Source organism: Falco cherrug, chromosome 2, assembly GCF_023634085.1.
Source record: "Falco cherrug isolate bFalChe1 chromosome 2, bFalChe1.pri, whole genome shotgun sequence".
Lineage (NCBI taxonomy): Eukaryota > Metazoa > Chordata > Aves > Falconiformes > Falconidae > Falco > Falco cherrug.
In genome coordinates this window covers 33,831,633-33,849,411 of record NC_073698.1, presented here as the reverse complement: position 1 = coordinate 33,849,411, position 17,779 = coordinate 33,831,633, and the positions used below count along the sequence as shown (strand labels likewise).

At 37.6% G+C, this 17,779-nt stretch overlaps 1 protein-coding gene across 4 annotated transcripts in view; it reads left to right on the top strand.

Annotated features, from left to right (window-relative positions):
* DGKH (diacylglycerol kinase eta) overlaps positions 1-17,779 on the top strand; it is a 174,152-nt gene that overhangs the window by 105,898 nt on the left and 50,475 nt on the right. For 3 of the 4 annotated variants that reach the window (XR_008730926.1, XM_055702295.1, XM_055702296.1), the window contains 6 exons: positions 3,143-3,247; positions 3,578-3,710; positions 10,831-10,937; positions 12,041-12,166; positions 13,947-14,049; positions 15,696-15,858. Coding sequence is in view for 3 of the 4 variants with exons in the window: in XM_055702295.1 (XP_055558270.1) it covers positions 3,143-3,247; positions 3,578-3,710; positions 10,831-10,937; positions 12,041-12,166; positions 13,947-14,049; positions 15,696-15,858 (737 nt within the window). In the remaining variant the exon portion in view is untranslated. The remainder of the gene's footprint in view (positions 1-3,142; positions 3,248-3,577; positions 3,711-10,830; positions 10,938-12,040; positions 12,167-13,946; positions 14,050-15,695; positions 15,859-17,779) is intronic. The other variant, XM_027815828.2, reaches the window with a different exon arrangement.

Here is a 17,779-nt window from a genome sequence, read left to right as displayed (position 1 = left end):
ATCAATTTCATTTTTGATTATGTCTGCATACAGGTTCAAATGTCTTCAATGAATAGACTTGAAATATTCCACTTAGTTTAGTTTATCGCAACTTTCTGTAAGCATCCGTAAGAAAGCATGCCTTCTGTGTAAATGTGAATAATAAGGTTTAGGAAGTAATTCTCAGTTTAGTATAAGCAAGAACAGCTATACTGAGTTAGCGTAAAGCTTATGAAACCATGCTGAATCAAAGGAGTGTAATGGCAGTAGCAGGTACTCAAGAAAGGAGTATAAGCAGCAGACCTCTTGTGTAGCTTCCTAGTGTTGGATTTTGAGGACTTGCTAAGTTGAAGGTTTCGGATATTGTATTTTGTAGTATATACTGCATCTATTTGTGATAAATTTCTCAAATACCTTTTTAGACATTTGTACTTCTGGTCTCCTCAACATCCTTTGGGAATACTTTTGAAGTCTGAATAATGCATTGCATTTAGGAAAAAACACTTGTTGTTTGCTGATCATTTCCTTGGTTCCCTGAGTTCTCATGTTACATGGTGTATCTAATAAATAATGAGAGTACATCTTCTCCATGATTCTGTATAACTGAAATAGAAGAGAACCTAAATGGACAGCTTAGTTTCTCTCTAATTTGTTTTAGAGAAAAATTCTAAGCATTATTGATATTTTTTGCATATAATGCATTTTGTCTTTTTTCATGTTACCACATATCTTCTTGAAGTTTGTTAAATATAGGTAAATCAAAGATAATATGTAGCTTAATCATCATGTTATAGATGCTGTATTTACACAAATACATGTCTTCCAACTATCCACTTTATTTTTATAGCACTAATAATAATTGATCTTACATTCATGTGATTGTCAGTACGTAATTTAACTTTTAGACTGTTGAAATGCTCTGAACTTTATTAAGTTTATTATGCTCTGAATTGAATAAGAAGTTGGGATGTAGGAATTTCTGGTACGTTTACATGCATCAGCAGTGTTTGGTGACATGATTTGATTGTCGATACATGGGTGTGTGGTACGTTTTGAGATGGCCTTTGGTGTCCAACCTGGCTTATTTATAGCTGCTGTTCTGGGTGATATGGTCCTCTGTCATATTTACCTGCCCCATGATGATGCTTTGGATACCAAAGGGCTTCTCTGTTGGTACTGATAACTATGTGTTAACAACTGAACTAGGGCCTTGATTTTGGGAGGGGAGAGTAGGTGAACACATGGGGGATTTCTGTGATCAGTAATATTAAAGACATGAGTACTATAAATAAATATTACTTGAAAAGACCAAGATTGTCAGGAGTCTTCAACAATAAATGCAGCTGCTGTTGCTTAATTGCATTTCACAACATCTGGTTACAGGTTATCATCAGTACTGAGCAAGGGGGAAGGATGGATGCAAAGTACAGTGTTTTGGGTGGACTTGTCCTTACTTAATCTGTATTATAATGTCATGCTATATAATAGGAAATAATCTGGTGGGTGTGATTGACCAAATAAGATTTCTGAGTCCACTGAAACCTGGAAACCCCAGCAAAATGCTGATTGTTGTTGGAGCCAGGGTTATATTATGTTTTAATGGCTTTTCTGGGCTTCATTTGATGACCTGGCCTAGAAAAACATTTTGAAGTAATAAAGCATCTGTTTGGCTCCAAACTAATGAGAGGAGCATTGCTCTTTGCATTAACTGTTCTTTAGGAAGAGCTGCGGAGAGCTGCTAATAAACCTTATTAAAAAGCTTAAGCAAGATTGAAGGAAATAGAAAACAGAGAAACTATTCCATTCCATGTGAAGTGAGTACATGGGGGGGGGGGGGGGGGGGGGGGGGAAAGAAAGGGAAGAAACTCAAAAGCAAGCCCACAGGATTTTTGCCTCCCCTCCATGTGACTTGCAGCTTGCTGCACTTCAGTTACGTTGCCTCTGAGATACGTTAAAGTGCAGCTCAGTTTAATGAAGAAGTGGATAGGACAAATCAAGGCTAGAGACTGTTTACAGCAGAGATTGGGTAAGTAAATGCAGCTGTAGATAAGTGTTTATTAATATTGTGCAAATAATACAATATCTAGCCTGTAGCATTTAAAACAATACTCAGAGCTATCATTTTTTGGTGGTCCTTTCTTTGTTTTACTTAAGGAATTTGCAAGTGTGGGTGGTATCTACCATGCAATAGATTTATGCATAAGACTGATAAAGGATTTAATTTTATTTTTCAGACTTCCTACAACAAAACAACTAACTTTCCTTTAATTTCATGTGCTTATTTTGTTTTAAGTTCTTTGCTTTGTAAGAAACTGCTTCATCTATTTTAGTGCAGTGCTCAAAATAATTTCAGTGGGAGTTAGCTGATAGTTTCTGGTACCTTCCTGTTATTTTAATTATTTTTCTGCTGGTGAGGGAGAGGGGAAAACAGCTCATACTCTGAACCTCCTAGATATAGCATTTTCAGATTTCTAGAATCCAACTCTAGACCACTGAAAACTCCCCAGCATCAACTTGTTCCAGGAATTCATTCAACCGTCCTAGTAGGATATAATTTCAGCTGCTTGCTTGTGTTCTCTGTGTCTTTTTATAAAGATTTGTATGTGTTCTTATACCGAGTTTTATATAGAAAATTCTGTTTTAAAATTTATGTATGTTTAAATTTGTGTAAACTTAATATTAATACACAAGATTGAGAAATATGATGAAAGCTTTTTTGTTAAGATGTCCAGTCTTTTGACTTTGGTATGTTTTTGCCTCTAGCAATTGGAGTGGACCTCACAGTTCCTATAATGCTGTTATGAAATAAGATTGCAGTCTTAATCAATTAGTAATTTTCAGAACAGTCATTTTAGCAGTTTCAGTGCCTGCCATTTGAGTATTTAAATCTCAGTGCACAGACAAAGAGCTGAGAAAGAGAAATGATCAATATGGATTGTAAAGACCTATACCAAAGCCTCATTTGAATCTTGGGAACTAAAAAAGGAAAAGCAAACTCCTTTGTTGATGGTAATGTATTAAAATATTTTTAAGTGTTTAGTATCTTGTGATCTCTAGGGTTGTGTCTTCCTTTTGCACCATGTTGCAGAAAGACTGCATTAAATACTATAGTCTATCATGATATTTACTCTGTGGATTAATCAGAATGGCGTATCTTTTTCAGATAATCACTCCATTTAGGAGGCTGATATTGTGTGCTGAGAACAGAAAAGAAATGGAGGACTGGATAAGCTCTCTGAAGTCTGTTCAGTCCAGAGAACACTATGAGGTAAGTTGACATCCCTCTTGATGCAACAACCTGTTCTAGCTCAACAGATCAAGCTACAGGACACAGAACTGGAGTATTCACTCTCCTTAGTGTGACAAGTGTGTCTGATATCAGAGTGAAGCTTCAGGTTAAGACCTCGGCTAGCAAAATGAGAGCCTATTATCACACTTTTGTTTAGAAGTTTGGAGGGAGAACAGGCTAAATACCCTTTGGAAAATACTTTTGATGAACATTGTGTTGTTGTCCCCTGTAATATGGAACCGTAGGTAATTTCAGTCACCGTAGCTGTGTTCTGTACTTGCAAATTTGTCTTAACTTCTCCTTTACTAGACCGCACAGTTTAATGTGGAACATTTCTCAGGGATGCATAACTGGTACGCCTGCTCCCATGCCCGACCTACCTTCTGTAACGTGTGTAGAGAGAGCCTCTCTGGAGTCACTTCTCACGGCCTGTCTTGTGAAGGTAAAGTAAACGCTTTCTTCCCCTTGTTTATAATGCTGTGTATGTGGACAGCTGAAAGTTTAAGATGAGTAATGATTCTGAAAATAATGAGTAAGAAAAAAGCCTGAAGGGGAGCGATCTATTTACTAGGGTGACTTTCTTTTGGGCAGAGGGACTGCTAACGATCTGGCTCACCTTTTTCGTGCTCCAGGTGCCTTTTTCTAACTCATCCCGATAAAATGGTTCCTTCTGCTACAGTGACTAGGTTGGAATGAAAATGACTAGTTTGCAAGAAAAGATAAGGTTTATTTAATTTTCTTGTCAAAAATGTGAAACAAAATAGTCTTACTAGTTTGCAGAATCAGCATTCCTCAGGCAAAAATTCATAATGGTAGTTTCTGCCAAAATCTGTAAAAAATCACGCTTTGTTCAGCGCTATGACCTCTTCCTCTCCAGTTCTTGTTTGCTCTGTTGCTGCTGCCTGATCCTGTTGCTGCTGCCTGATCCTGCAGTATAGGCAGGACAGATGAGGACAGATTTACTGCTTTAAAAATTCTGTCATGCAGTGCGGGGGTAGAGATGTAGATGCCTTTGCTTTTTGATGGTTCAATAGATGAAATCCAGCACAAAGAAAAAGGAGGTGTGGCTAAGACTTCAGCATCAAGCTTATCTGGAGGAATGATATTTCTCAAACAAATATTTATAATACACCTGAAACAGCTTATTCTGCTGCAGGTTCTGTGAAAAAGTGGTAAAAAGTCTGCTTGTGTTAGAATCCAGTAGAAAAGAAAGCATCTGTGTGACCTTATGATACATGAAATTTAGAGATATTTAATTACCGAAATAGCTAACTGTCTAGAAAAAAGTTAACAGTTACACCATTCAAACCTTGATTTTTTGGGGTGCATATTACCCAGCTGCAAATGCATTTCTGTTATTGATGCTGTTATAATATTTGAGTTCAGAGCATAATAATGTGTATTAAGGAAATCTTACAAAGGAAACATTAACCCATCGTCCTGAATTGTCCATGCTTTTAATGTAGCTAATGGTGCGGTTGCCAAGGAACAGGACAAACCCTTTTCATAGAAATTAGAAGTCTCATAGTTACTTCTAACTTTTCTGGTGTACGTTTTTCACTGTGTATAAGTAGTTTGGACAGTATTAAGGCCGTTACGGTATTTTTGATGTCTGATATTCACAGATGAAAGTATCACATGCTTAACTAAAATGCTGTTTTATTGCCTTTGTATACAAATACAGTTAAATGTGCTCAGGCAAAGGAAAAGAAAGACTTCTTTCCTTTCATAAAGAATTTATCCTTTCATAAGTTATAGTTATATTAAAAGGCTGTTTAGCAAGAATTATTCTTGTAAGATTATCAGTGTTAATGGTTATAGTCCATAGTTTTCTGGTTTCTCAGTGTCTTGTTTTGCTTCTAAGTATGGTGTTAATTTCCAAGGTGTTGGCGTTAACTTTACATTAAGGAAGTTTCCTTAATTTCCAGATTTGGAGTTTGTTACCTTTCTGCATAACTTGTTGCAAACTAATGCTACATTTGCCCACATTTCTGATGCCAGTTGATCATTTTTATGAATGGCTTATAAAGGTAGTTTGGATTTTCTTTCAGTGGTCCACAGTTTCATAAATGTGTAAGACCTGGACTGGTTTATATGTAGATACTATGATATTCTTTTATCTATTAATATGTTTACTTCCTCTGACTTCTTAGCTAGTAGTTTATATGTATTTTTTTCCCAAGTATTTTTAAAATATAAGGAGAACTTTAATTACGCATCTAAACTAAATCACTTGACAGTTGACTCTCTTATTGAAATACTCATACTTTGTCCCTGATTCTGTATACCTGTAAAAACCTGTTGTAACCATTCTTAATTTCTTCATCTAAGTAGTGTGTTTTGGTTTGATACTACTTCTTTCTCTGAAATTCTTACGTGACTGAGTTCTTACTCACTTACTTCTGCCATGTGCAATTCCAATGCGTTTCACCATCTATTTTTTCACTTACCCTGTGCTAGCAATACACGCTGTTTGAGGAGACAGTGTAGGAAGTATGGAGTCTTAAGATTACCTAGATGTGCTCTGTGCTACTTTTTCTCGTTACATCTTTTAAAAAAAACCTGTTTAAATATTCATGGTCTGGTATCTGAAACCTCCAGCACTGCTTTACACTGAGAATCCATTTGTATCTATACTAAATTCAGTTATTTGTGTGGTCATTGATCCCAGACGACTCTATTATGTCTTATATTGAGAAGCATGAGAGGCTTCTTCTCAAGAGATACTGGAGCTCTTCCTCCTCTCAGTGGTTTGGGTAACTGGTGCACCAAGTCATGTGGAAAGTAGCTTAGAGTCTTTGTGTATTCTGATTCTAGGCTGTTAACTGTAGGTTAAAAAAAAATAAATGTCACTGCTGAAATTTCGCAGGTTAAAATCCTTTAAAGATCAGTCCTGTAAAATTTTATTCTCTTAGACCTGCTGTTCTCCAGCAGTGGTACGCAACTGTTTTTTTTCAGCCTGCAGCAAACCGTGTTACTTTTGGACATAAGATGGGTGCCTTCTTTTTTCAGGGCACCTTCCCTCCCAGTAGCCTTTGGCAAACGTTGGAACAAATTAATTGCAGGCCACCCTGAAGATGCTCCTGTAACTTTTGTGGAAGCCAGCATAGGAAAAGAGGGTATGTTAATACCTTTGCTAGGGAAAAGACTATAGTGTGAACTTGCATCTTTGCAGAAGTCAAAGAATCAATATGTATATCAAACTGAAGCTGTAAATTCATATCAAACCATTCTTTCTACTGCTAAAAAGCCAATTGACTTTTAAAAAATTTAATTATATAGTCCTTTGAGATGCAATGCTATTCCTCCCACTAGTTCCTTCTTCTGTGTCTTCTCAAAAAAACCACCCTGCTGTTCAGATGTTGTCTGTGTGTTGTGTTGCTCTAGCTAGCTCTAAAGGACTGATCTCCACAACATTCATCCACGGTCTTTACTAGGACAGAGAAATTACATTTTTTTTTTGCTTTTTTTGGAAATTACTTCATATTAGCCTAATCAAGTTAGGCTTTTGTTCTTTATGCTCCTCAAATATTTCTCTTACTCGTTTTGGCTTGCTATGTGCTCAAGAGTCTAAGCCTAAGAAGTTGTCAGGTAAACACAGGGATGCATGGAATGTTTAGGCATAGAAACCAAAGAACTATAGATCATTATCTACAGAAACTCCTTCAAAGCTCTGTGGCCTAAATTACTCTGTATTAATACTGCATTTCAATCCAATTCACTGCCTTTATGATTATTCTCAAAGACTTATTTCTTCATGTAGTGTTTTAATTGTCGTGACTGAATCTTGGTTGTCAAATGTCAAATATACCTAACAAGCTGGAGACTGCAGTTTAAATGAGATGCTTTCTCCTGTGATGAATTGCATAAACAAACAATATTGAAAGAACACTTTAGGATCATGAAGTCAAGCAATAAGAAAATACTGGGATTAAATGGCCTTTGCAATGCCCTTTGTGCACTTGGTCTTTTTCCGTTATGATTGGGGGTTTTTCTCCCCCCCATAAAACCCCGTTCTTACCCACTGAAGAAGGTATTGTACGTGCACTACTTGGGTAGCCATTGTCCCCAGGATTTTTGCTACATTTTCTGCACAGGCTTGAGACTAAAAGTGAATAAAGCAGTCAGGAAGAGGAAAGGATGTTCACTGTTAAAGAATTAAGGAGTAATAGAAAACTGTTCTGTGACGTTGTATCATGCTGTGCTCTTCTGTAGTCCTGGGGAAATCACTTAAGATTTTTGATCAAATCAACAGTTTTGTGTTGTTTATAATCTGGAACCGCTATCACCGCTATCAGAAAGGCTGAATTGTTCTATAACTGCAAATAATCAGTTGAAGCTGTTCTGAAGTCACTGATACTTTGAAGATACACAGTATTAAAAAAAAAGTCCTTAATTGTTGTAGTACTGAGCATCATCATCATCATAATTATTTTAAAAGGTCAGGAAGAAATGAATATTGGTATCTAAAAAGCAGTATTTCATCATCTTCTGATAGATCAGGCACATACCTGTTGACAATTATTATGAACCAGGATATGGTACATATGCATACTTACAAAGAACCATCCATTGCATGCAGTGAATGAGGGTCCTATTGTCAAAAAGTGTATGATCATATGACTGAAGGCTTTATACCTGCATATGGAAGCTATATTGCAAAGCTATATTGCAAAGTTAAGTTGCCTGAGTAACTTTGTAGTACTTGACTTTGTAATGTCATTATTCTTTTAGTACTCTGCACTATTAAATTTGCAGGGTTATTTGTTTGTATAAAAACTGCCAAGAAACTGCTGAATTTTATCCTTTATAGAGTAGACATAAGCTTCAAATTGGAGTGAAGTTAGCTTGCTGTTTTCATGTGAGTCGCTGTTTTCACTGTGGCTTGTCAATCCATCATGTGATACTATTTTTGGAAACAAAACAGCAGGTTTCTTGAAATACCTGAAGACAAATGTCTCCATTTTGAGAACTTAAACAATAAATACCAGCTCAGGGATGTTCAGATCAGTTTCAAAAACTTTGGCTTTGGCCTTTGAAGGTGGGAAACAACAGTCTGAGCCAGTTCTTTGAAGAGCACAGAAAAGAAAACCATTCATAAAATAAGTGGTAGAGTGGTAAGTTTGCAGGGGGAGGGGGGAATTGAGTGTCCTGCCAATGTAGTTGAATTAATTGAGGTGTTCAGAGTGAAATGCCTTTAGACAGAAATGCTCTATAGCAAAGGAGTGTATTTTCAGTGCAAGAGATCCTATGATGATGTTCAGGAATACTGACTTTTCTTCACCGTAGATAATAATACCTCTAGATTTAATCATTGTGTCTGACAGCAGATGTTGGTACCACTGTGACAACTGTTTGCTAATTAAGTGATTCTCTTGGTTGGCTTTCTGAGAGACCTGGTTCGTAATCCAGCTAGAAACATTTACACAGGAAATTAAGATTTAAAACATCATTCTACAAATATTCTAGATTTAATTTGGCTAAATTTTTCCTTTTCTCATCTTTTAACATTCATTTGCAAAGTAATGGCAATTGATGTCTAGCAGTATGTCTACATGTTTCCAGAAAATTTCAGATATCAGACTGATTCATGAATGGGATGCAGTGTCATCTAAGACAAACAAATTAGGGGTAGTGGTTGCTAAGGTTGAGATTTGATTTTAAATTTTCCTTTCTATACCCATCTCTTCTGTACTGTATGTATTCTGTACTTATTTTGCTCGAAAGGTGCACCTGTGTCTTAAGGTCATTGTTTTTGATAAATTTTAATGCTCAGAGTAACATGAATAATTGTTCGATGATATTGGGGTTGCAGGGGGGAGACCTACAGAAAGCCTGATCTAAGATTTGTTACGTACTGTACCCACAAAGCAAACATAGGCTATCATTTGCTATCCATGGTGTGGCCTGCTGCAGCTCTTCAGATCCTGGGTTTGAATTTGCCTTTGCCTTGTTGAGAGAGCAGAGGTTGAATACAGAGTCCTAAGATCTACTTGAATCATAGCTCAGTAGGATTTGAAAACTCCTTTACTTTGAAAATTCCCCTACTTTGTTATGCCTTCGCCATTTGGAATTTCCTGTTGCCCCTCATCCCTGATTGGTGTATTTTGCTCTGTGTTGCAAAGACAAATGCATGTCATTTATGAGCAGGAAGCTGAAGTCAGGGGCGTATCTTTTCCAAAACATTGAAGTGGCAAGACTGCTCAGAGCCCGTCACTTGAAAATGCAGCTTTTATTTCTGTGCTTCTGTGAGAGCTGACTTCTTTAGATGCTTGGAACCAACTTAGGCTGGCAAACACAATATGATGCTGAGGTGCTTTGAAAATGCAAGCTTATCCTGTTAGTTGAGGAATATTGGATGTTTCCATACTTTGGGTCTATGAATGCTACTTTTTGAAATGACTGGGGGAGTTCCTGTGAAAGCAACATAACTCCTTCTTCTGTTCCCTTCTCTTTCTTTGAGCTAAGTACATACTTCTGTGCATCTCCCAGAACAGTGAGGGTTGCTCTCAAACTCAGATGTTGATTACATAGTCTCAATTCACTTTTTAAATTGATCTGGCCATGGATCAGTGGAATTAAAATGAGAAATTTATGATTCAAAAGACCTTTTGTTCCATGGCTTAATGTTTTTTAATGGTGGACAAGTGATGGGCCAAAGCTTTTGATAGTTTCCTGTCAAATATTTGTTTGAAAACAGACTACTACTTCTGTTTTGCTGGCTAGTTCTCATAAACCTTTAATGGTCTTTGCCAAAATAATTTATTTAATGCACTCTAAATAGAATGATGTCATGCACTTCCAGTAACAGAAATACCCACAGCTGGGTGCATCAGTCTGTCTGATCTAGTATGATATCATTAACTAGTCATATTAATAGAGTTGAATGAAATACAAATAGTTATTAGATTGTCAAAATGTCTGCCTGTACTATACGCTTGTGCTGAGTATTCCAATTAGTAGATTTTTAATAAATAATCCAGTAAGAAGTCAGGCTCTTCCTCACTTAATATAACCTCTTGGAAAGTACTGTAACCACCAGTATCCTGAATAAATATAACAGCACCTAACCCTTCACTTTCTCAGCTTCTGGGAAAACGGGCATAGTATGGTGCCCAGAAGGGATCCTTTAAGCAAACAAACAGAGCTCCTGAAGCAAAAATACTTCTGTGAAACACTCCCCCATCACCTCTCACAAATTTAATCCAGGTATCTGAGTTGTGTCACTGGAGGAACAGAAAAGGCAAAAATACATTTAGAGATATATTTGTACCTTAGTGCCATGCACTGCACCTGAAAAATGGGGACTGGAGTGGTTTTGAGGACACTCTTAGAATGGCTACAGCTAAGGAGTTAAACCCAGTTTAGAGAGTTAAAGCTGGAGTGATTGATTATGCACTGAATTTTCTTTTAGTTGGGTTGTGTCATGGGTGCAACACTAAGTGACACGTACTTAGCTCTCAAACTTTTTTATGGAATATCTGTGTTGAATTTTTTGTAAAGATATGTATCGCTGAAATACAACAAATAACATAGTGTACTTGTTTATGTGTGCCTTTCAGTGTGTAAGTTTAAAGCACATAAAAGATGTGCTGTCCGAGCAACAAATAACTGCAAATGGACCACATTAGCCTCAATTGGAAAAGACATCATCGAAGATGAAGATGGTGTAAGTACTATTCATATTTACAGTAGTTTCCAAAGCTGTTTCTTCTTTATGGGGAAAAAGCCCCAAGGCTAAGCAAAGAAATATTGCCCTGTGACCCATTGCCATTAGTGGTAGGTGGCTGTATTCCTGAATGTTTTCAAAGATTAAGGTGTTATTTAGAACAAAAGTTATATTTCTATCTCACAAGACAAGTTTAGTATCTGTGGGCACTAGACTGCAGCCATGTTAGAGGAATTTAAAGGCCCCATGCAGAGAAACTCTGAAGCTGAGGAATTGCTCCCAGAAGTTCCTACTGCTCTGAAGCAAAGGTGGTGTTTTATACTGTGCCATGCTGTTTTGGCAATCTGTTTTCTGTCCTCCTTACCAACAGCTGTTCCCCGGGAGGCCTGTTTGGAATTCACTGACATGTGTGGGGTTTTTTACTGATGAGAACAGGATTTTTAAAATTAACAGGAGAAGTGACAAAAGCTTTTCAGAGCTTTATTGTGGTAGATGGGTTATTTTTACAAATGCAACTATGTATGTGCCACTGGCGTGAAACTTCTTCCTAGGTTAGTACTAAGTTGCACACCTATGAGTGTCCTGAGTTGCTCATGGTGTTAATGGGACAGCACGCACTGAGTAAAGCTTTGCACTGCATTTAGGAACTGCTTTATGGAGCTGTGACTTACCAGCCATGGGATACGTAAAGCCACAGAGGTATTCTGCTATCCTATTTATTCTTCTGAATTGTAGTTATTTTAATTGGTTTGTGTCATGGTAGTCAACATGAAGTGAATGGGTACTTATTTGGATTACGGAGTCTGGATTTAACTGCCCCATTGTTTTGCGGTATGTTCCTACCATATTACCATAAATAGTTGGATGAGATGCGTCTCCCTTCTTCAGCTGTCACATTTCTGCCTAGCTTGTGAAACACCACCATAGTCCACATTTGTAGCTTTTGCCTAGCAAGCATCAGTGTCACTTATCCTGGTCAGCCATACCTGCCTCTTTGAAAGGATAAAGCTGTCAGAAATAGTTTAAATCCACCTATATTTGAGAGACAAAAGCCTCTAATTTCTGTTTTTGAGTATTTAACTTCTATGACTAATTCTTCACAGATAGCTATGCCTCACCAGTGGTTAGAGGGTAATCTGCCTGTCAGTGCCAAATGCGCAGTCTGTGACAAGACTTGTGGCAGTGTTTTACGCCTGCAAGATTGGAAGTGCCTTTGGTGTAAAGCTATGGTAGGTGCAATGAACCACATGCAAACGTCTAGGGTTTTGTCAGCTTTATTGCTTGCCGTTATTTTTATTTTGTCATTTCATAACCATGCTTTTGGATCAAGTAGGAGCAGGCAGCTTGTGTAAACTCAGGTTTTCTAACATTCATAATTTCTCATGACTGTCCTACTTGCTTTGGTTGATTTTTAATACGCCCACAGCTGCAGCTTTTCTTTAATAGGTGTTGTCATCCAGTGTGTTTTCTCTGCCTTTTCCTAATCGAGAACTGAAGGTTCAGATGCCTGTTCCATACGCCTTATGTTACTTTCTTGTCTCTTTTATAGTAGATATTGCTGTAATAGTATTTTAGTAAATCAGCAATATTAATATTTATTAATATTAACGTGGTAATATTTTTATCACTGCAAAGTCTTGAAGTTCTCTTCTTCGGGACACTCTGTAGGTTGCTGTTGTGGTTTAACCCCAGCTGGCAACCCAGCACCACACAGCCGCTTGCTCACTCCCCCTCACCCAGAAGGATGGGGAGGAGAATCAGAAAGAAATGTAAAACTTAAGGGTTGAGATAAGAGCAACTTAATAGGTAAAGCAAAAGCTGTGCACACAAGCAAAGCAAAGCAAGGAATTCATTCACCGCTTCCCATGGGCAGGCAGGTGCTCAGCCATCCCCAGGAAAGCCGGGCTCCATCACGCGTAACTGTTACTTGGGAAGACAGATGCCATAATGCCAAATGTCCCCCCCTTCCTTCTTCTTCCCCCAGTTTATATACTCAGCATGACGTCGTATGCTATGGAATACCTCTTTGGCTAGCTTTGGTCACCTGTCCTGGCTGTGTCCCCTCCCGATTTCCCGTGTCCCTGCAGGCCTCTCGCTGGCAGGGCCCAAGGAACCAAAAAGTCCTTGACTGAGTATAAACATGACACAGCAACAACCAAACCCATCAGTGTGCTGTCAACATTGTTCTTACATCAGAGCCAAAACACAGCACTATACTAGCTACTAAGAAGAAAATTAACTCTGTCCTGGCTGAAACCAGGACAGTTGCTGATTGAAATTCTGTAACATGTTATTGCTCTTTCCCCAAAATACAGTTTTCTCTTATTTTTTTTTAACTTGTGTGAAAAGATGGGTTTCATATGCTAGGGTACAGAAGTGGAAAGTCAGCAGTTTTTGTATTGTTGAAGCTTTCTGCATATGGATGTCTGAGGCTCTGTGTGTAGGCAGTGGGAAATGATTGACACCTTCAGAGGTGATTTGAAATTCAGGTGGAGTGCAGCACCTTCTGCTTGTGCCTGTTTTCCCAGTAACTATGGAATAGGCTGCTACAATGCATAGTTTCTGGGACCCACCTTTGGTGGGTGGGTCTGGCTTGGCAGATATGCTAGCTTTAGTGCAGATACATCTTCCAGAACAGCCAGGCAGACCAGGCATGTGCAGAGCTATTGCTTTAGCATGTGCACAGCGTGCCTGCTGCCCCCAGCACCAGTGCTGGCTTCTGGGAACTTGGCCCTCCTTTGCTCGTGGATGCAGGCAAGCAACTCCCTTGAAAGGACGATTCATATCTGCTATAGGGGTAGCTGAAGATGAAGTACTCCAGACTTAACATTTTGTGGAATAAGTAACAAGCCTTTGTGGTTGAACACCCGTATGTTTTTTTTCCCAGTCTCTCTCCTCTTCCCTCTACACCTAGATGTTAGATATTAGTCCATTTTTGTTACATAGATACTGTATCCATTTCACCCCAAAATTCCACTGTAGGGAAATAATTTCTTGTTTCTTTTGTAGGTTCACACTGCCTGTAAAGATCTGTATCCTCGTAAATGTCCACTTGGCCAATGTAAGGTATCGATCATACCTCCAACAGCACTAAACAGTATAGACTCTGATGGTACGTAGTATTGTAGTGTGTTCAGTGGTAGCTCTGGACTTGCAGTGTGTAGTGGGATCTGTATAACTGACCAAGGCTAAAATCCTTCTGCTGAACAACAGATGAAAGCAGTCTTCAAATTTAGAGAAAAGTATAATTTTCCTTGTAGCTCTTTAGAGGAGTATTTAACTGACATGATTTAAAAAAAATGTTTTTGAAAGTTCCCCCACTGGAAGTTTTCTCCCATTTTATTTATGACCCTTGGGAAGTTTTCAAGTGAATGACCAGAGTCTTCAGTGAAGTGGACTGATGTCTGCCTGACTCATCACTCATACTGTGAGTTCTGAAATTTTGGGTGACTGCTTTGTGCAGAGGAAAGATAGCTGAAAGGGTCAGATCCAGGAATTGCTTCCAAGGCTTCTCTGAATTTCTTTTAAATATAAGCAGTGTAAGAAACCTGCAACACACAGATGGAAACCCACCAAGTGTTCAAATCTCAGAGGTGCTCTTTGGTGGCTCAGGACAGAGATGCGTGAGCAGTGGGAGACTGCGCTTAAAGGCAGGGAGTGGATTTAATAAGGAGTATCATGAAATCTAACTGCTTTAATTTTAAAGTTTGTAATGATGGCAAGTGTAGACCAACAGCTTTAACACAATTTAATGAATGTTATTGTATGAAGTTAGTAAAAGTGATTGTTTATGCTGTATGTATTCACTGTATTTGTTTGCTTTGTGGTGTCTTAGACCACAGTATCATGCTGCTATTTATTATTCATGCTAGGAAGATTGTTCCATAGGTGAAATTATTTTTCTTCGCATTTAAATAAATTAATCAAGCCTTATTTAAAATTATACATTATGATAATGTGGTATTAAATTAGCATCCTTTAATGCCAATTTTTTTAGTAATTGAAAACAACATAGTCATTTTAGTATGCCTGAAACAAATGTCAAAACCTGCACCCATGATGTCAGATTTTGATGTGTTAATGAGAAATCACTGCTTCCATGGACTGGTTATGTTAGTGACAACTGTGTCCATTAGTACCACTTACTAAGGGCCTTATAGAAAGCCCCCCTGTAATTAGCCAAGACCTGCACTGACTTTAATAAGCTTTGGATCACAGCTGAAGGTCTGTTATTCAGTGATGCTGTTATAAGTAATAGCATAACTTCAGTCTGAGAAAAATGTTCTCATGCAAAGTCTCACCTGGGAGCAGTTGAGTTCAGTAACTTTCAAAATCTGCCAGTACTCTTTAGAAAGCTTATACAGATGTGGATAGTCCAGTTCAACCCAGTAAGGTTAATGAAAAATCTGATTGAAAACCAAACACTTGTAACTGAAATACATATTTTACAATGTGATAACTTGTGAACATGAAATTTGAGAACTATTCTAAAAGGTTAATAAACTTTTTCACTGTTGAAAAGCAATAAAGCTATTGTCTTCAGGATTTTACTAAATCTAGGCACTGAACATACCAGAAAGAAAAAAATGAATTGTGTTTTCTTTGCAGGGCTAATATTCAGTTTAGCATTTACATTATGAATGATAAAATGTACTCCTTTTGTCTTCCATCTCTTTCTTCCTCTTTCCCATGATTTCTTTTTGTGTTGTTCATATTAGAAAGCCTTATTTATTTCATTCTTTCTAACTATGTTCACAGGTTTCTGGAAAGCCACATGCCCGCCATCCTGTGCCAGTCCTCTTTTAGTTTTTGTTAACTCAAAGAGTGGAGACAATCAGGGAGTAAAGTTTCTTCGTCGATTCAAACAGTCGTTAAATCCAGCTCAGGTGTTCGATTTAATGAATGGAGGACCTCACTTAGGGTAATGACCTTGGAAATCTTGAGCAATCCTTTCTGCAAGGGAATTTAGTGCAAAGTGTAGTGTTGTGTTGTGCCCCTGTCGCTATCATTCTATCACCAACATCTACTGTGACTTCCTAATTAAAATCTATGAGTGAATTCTGGTGGGATTGTAGGATATTTTCTTTCTAGAAAATTCATTTGAAAATTCAAACCCCAAACCTATCAGCCCAAGTGTTTTCTGGCTTTTTGGCTAGCTCTGACTTCTGTTAACTGGTCAGGCCCAAAACCTTTACAAATGTTTAGATGCTTTCCTGAAACAGGGCATTTATGCACAGTTGCCTGGGTGCTTTTCTTCCATTTCGTATGTGTAATGCAGATATTCCTGTGACATTGTTGTGAATAGCTATAGAATAAAACTATTGTCTAAATGTTCTCTGTATCTTTTTGAATTCTGAACGCAGGTGTCAGAGGGGGAGTCCGCAGTGTGTGATGGATAAGTGCATTAAAATTTTGTCATCTGAAAACTACATTCAAAATACAGTTTAGGCAATATATGCAAATGGTCAAGAAAATGAGCATTTCAGAATTTGGAGCAAGAACACAATTAAAGCCATCAGGCATTCTACAGTATCTACGGGTTGATTGTTGGAGGGATAGGGATGAAATTTGTGTAGCAGTGGCCACAACCCAAGTATCTTTGCACATTCATAAAAATTTAATTAACGCGCTTTTTTGTGTTGCCTAACTTAATTCCACTCCGACGTAGCATTGTGGTTAAGTGGCCTATTAATATCACTTAGAGCAACTAGAAACACTAGTTTTCGTACTCTTAAAGGTGCAGAATTATGCTTGCATGATAAAAATGTAGATAAATGCACAAAAATTCAGTTCAAACAGTGGGCAAATAATACAAATATAGTGGAATACAGCTGTGGATTTTTAAAATTAGTACTGTGTTATAAACATGTTATATTTACTTTTTAATTTTCAATATTCTGTTCATTATAACCCTGATAATCTGAGTTCAATCTAAGTCTCTTTTGGCTAACATGTTGAACGTGTAATTACAATGAATGATAAAAGTTCATTTGAATTGGAGAGACAATTTTTGAGAGAGGGGAGTCTGAAAAATCTGTCTGTCTGTTTGCAAGTTCTTTTGCTTCATTCAGTTGTACTTAACAGCAGCATGGTTCAGGAGGCTCACTTTGGTTTTGCACAGTAGTCATAGGTCAAGGTGGTTGCTTTTAAATATTTTTCCTGAACAGTTTGTAAAGAGGTCCTTAGCAGTTTTTGTGTCAGGTTGTGCTGGTGTCTTCCTTTTTCTAGTTGATCTACAAAGCAGAGTTGCATTCTTTGAGACAGTGTATTTTGAGGGGTTCTCTCCCTTTTCTCAGGGTAGGAGAAATTGTTTTCGTACCCACAGTTCTTTTTCTTAAATAACTGCATCTTTTTTTTCTGATTAGTATCTGCCTATCATGTAAAAGTGACATTATATTCTTTAGGAAACATCTAAATTGTTCAAAAATTTGTGATCTTAATATGTTGCTTTTTAGAAATAGTTCTGAGATTACACATATTCTGGAAAATAACATGCATTAAAAATAAATGTTTGTTTTTATTATTTTAAGAGTTTATACTCTCCAATTCTTTGGGTTTTTTTTAAGTTTAAATCCCTGTTGTTTTTACCTCTTGGCTGTTTCTTCACATCTCATTCCCTTTTCCTCTGTGTGTCATCTTTCTGCCTGTTCTGTCTCTTGTCCTCCTTTTCTGTGCTGCCCAAGTGTTGTATCCTGGAGGTGTTAAAAGTCTGAGAAAGGAGGAGGAGCCATAGGAAGCAAAAGTAGGATACGGCTTTAAGGATCTGATATGAAATACTTGTATTATTTGTCTTACATTGTTGTGATTGCCTTATGTGTAATAATTGCCTCCTACTGTCCTTG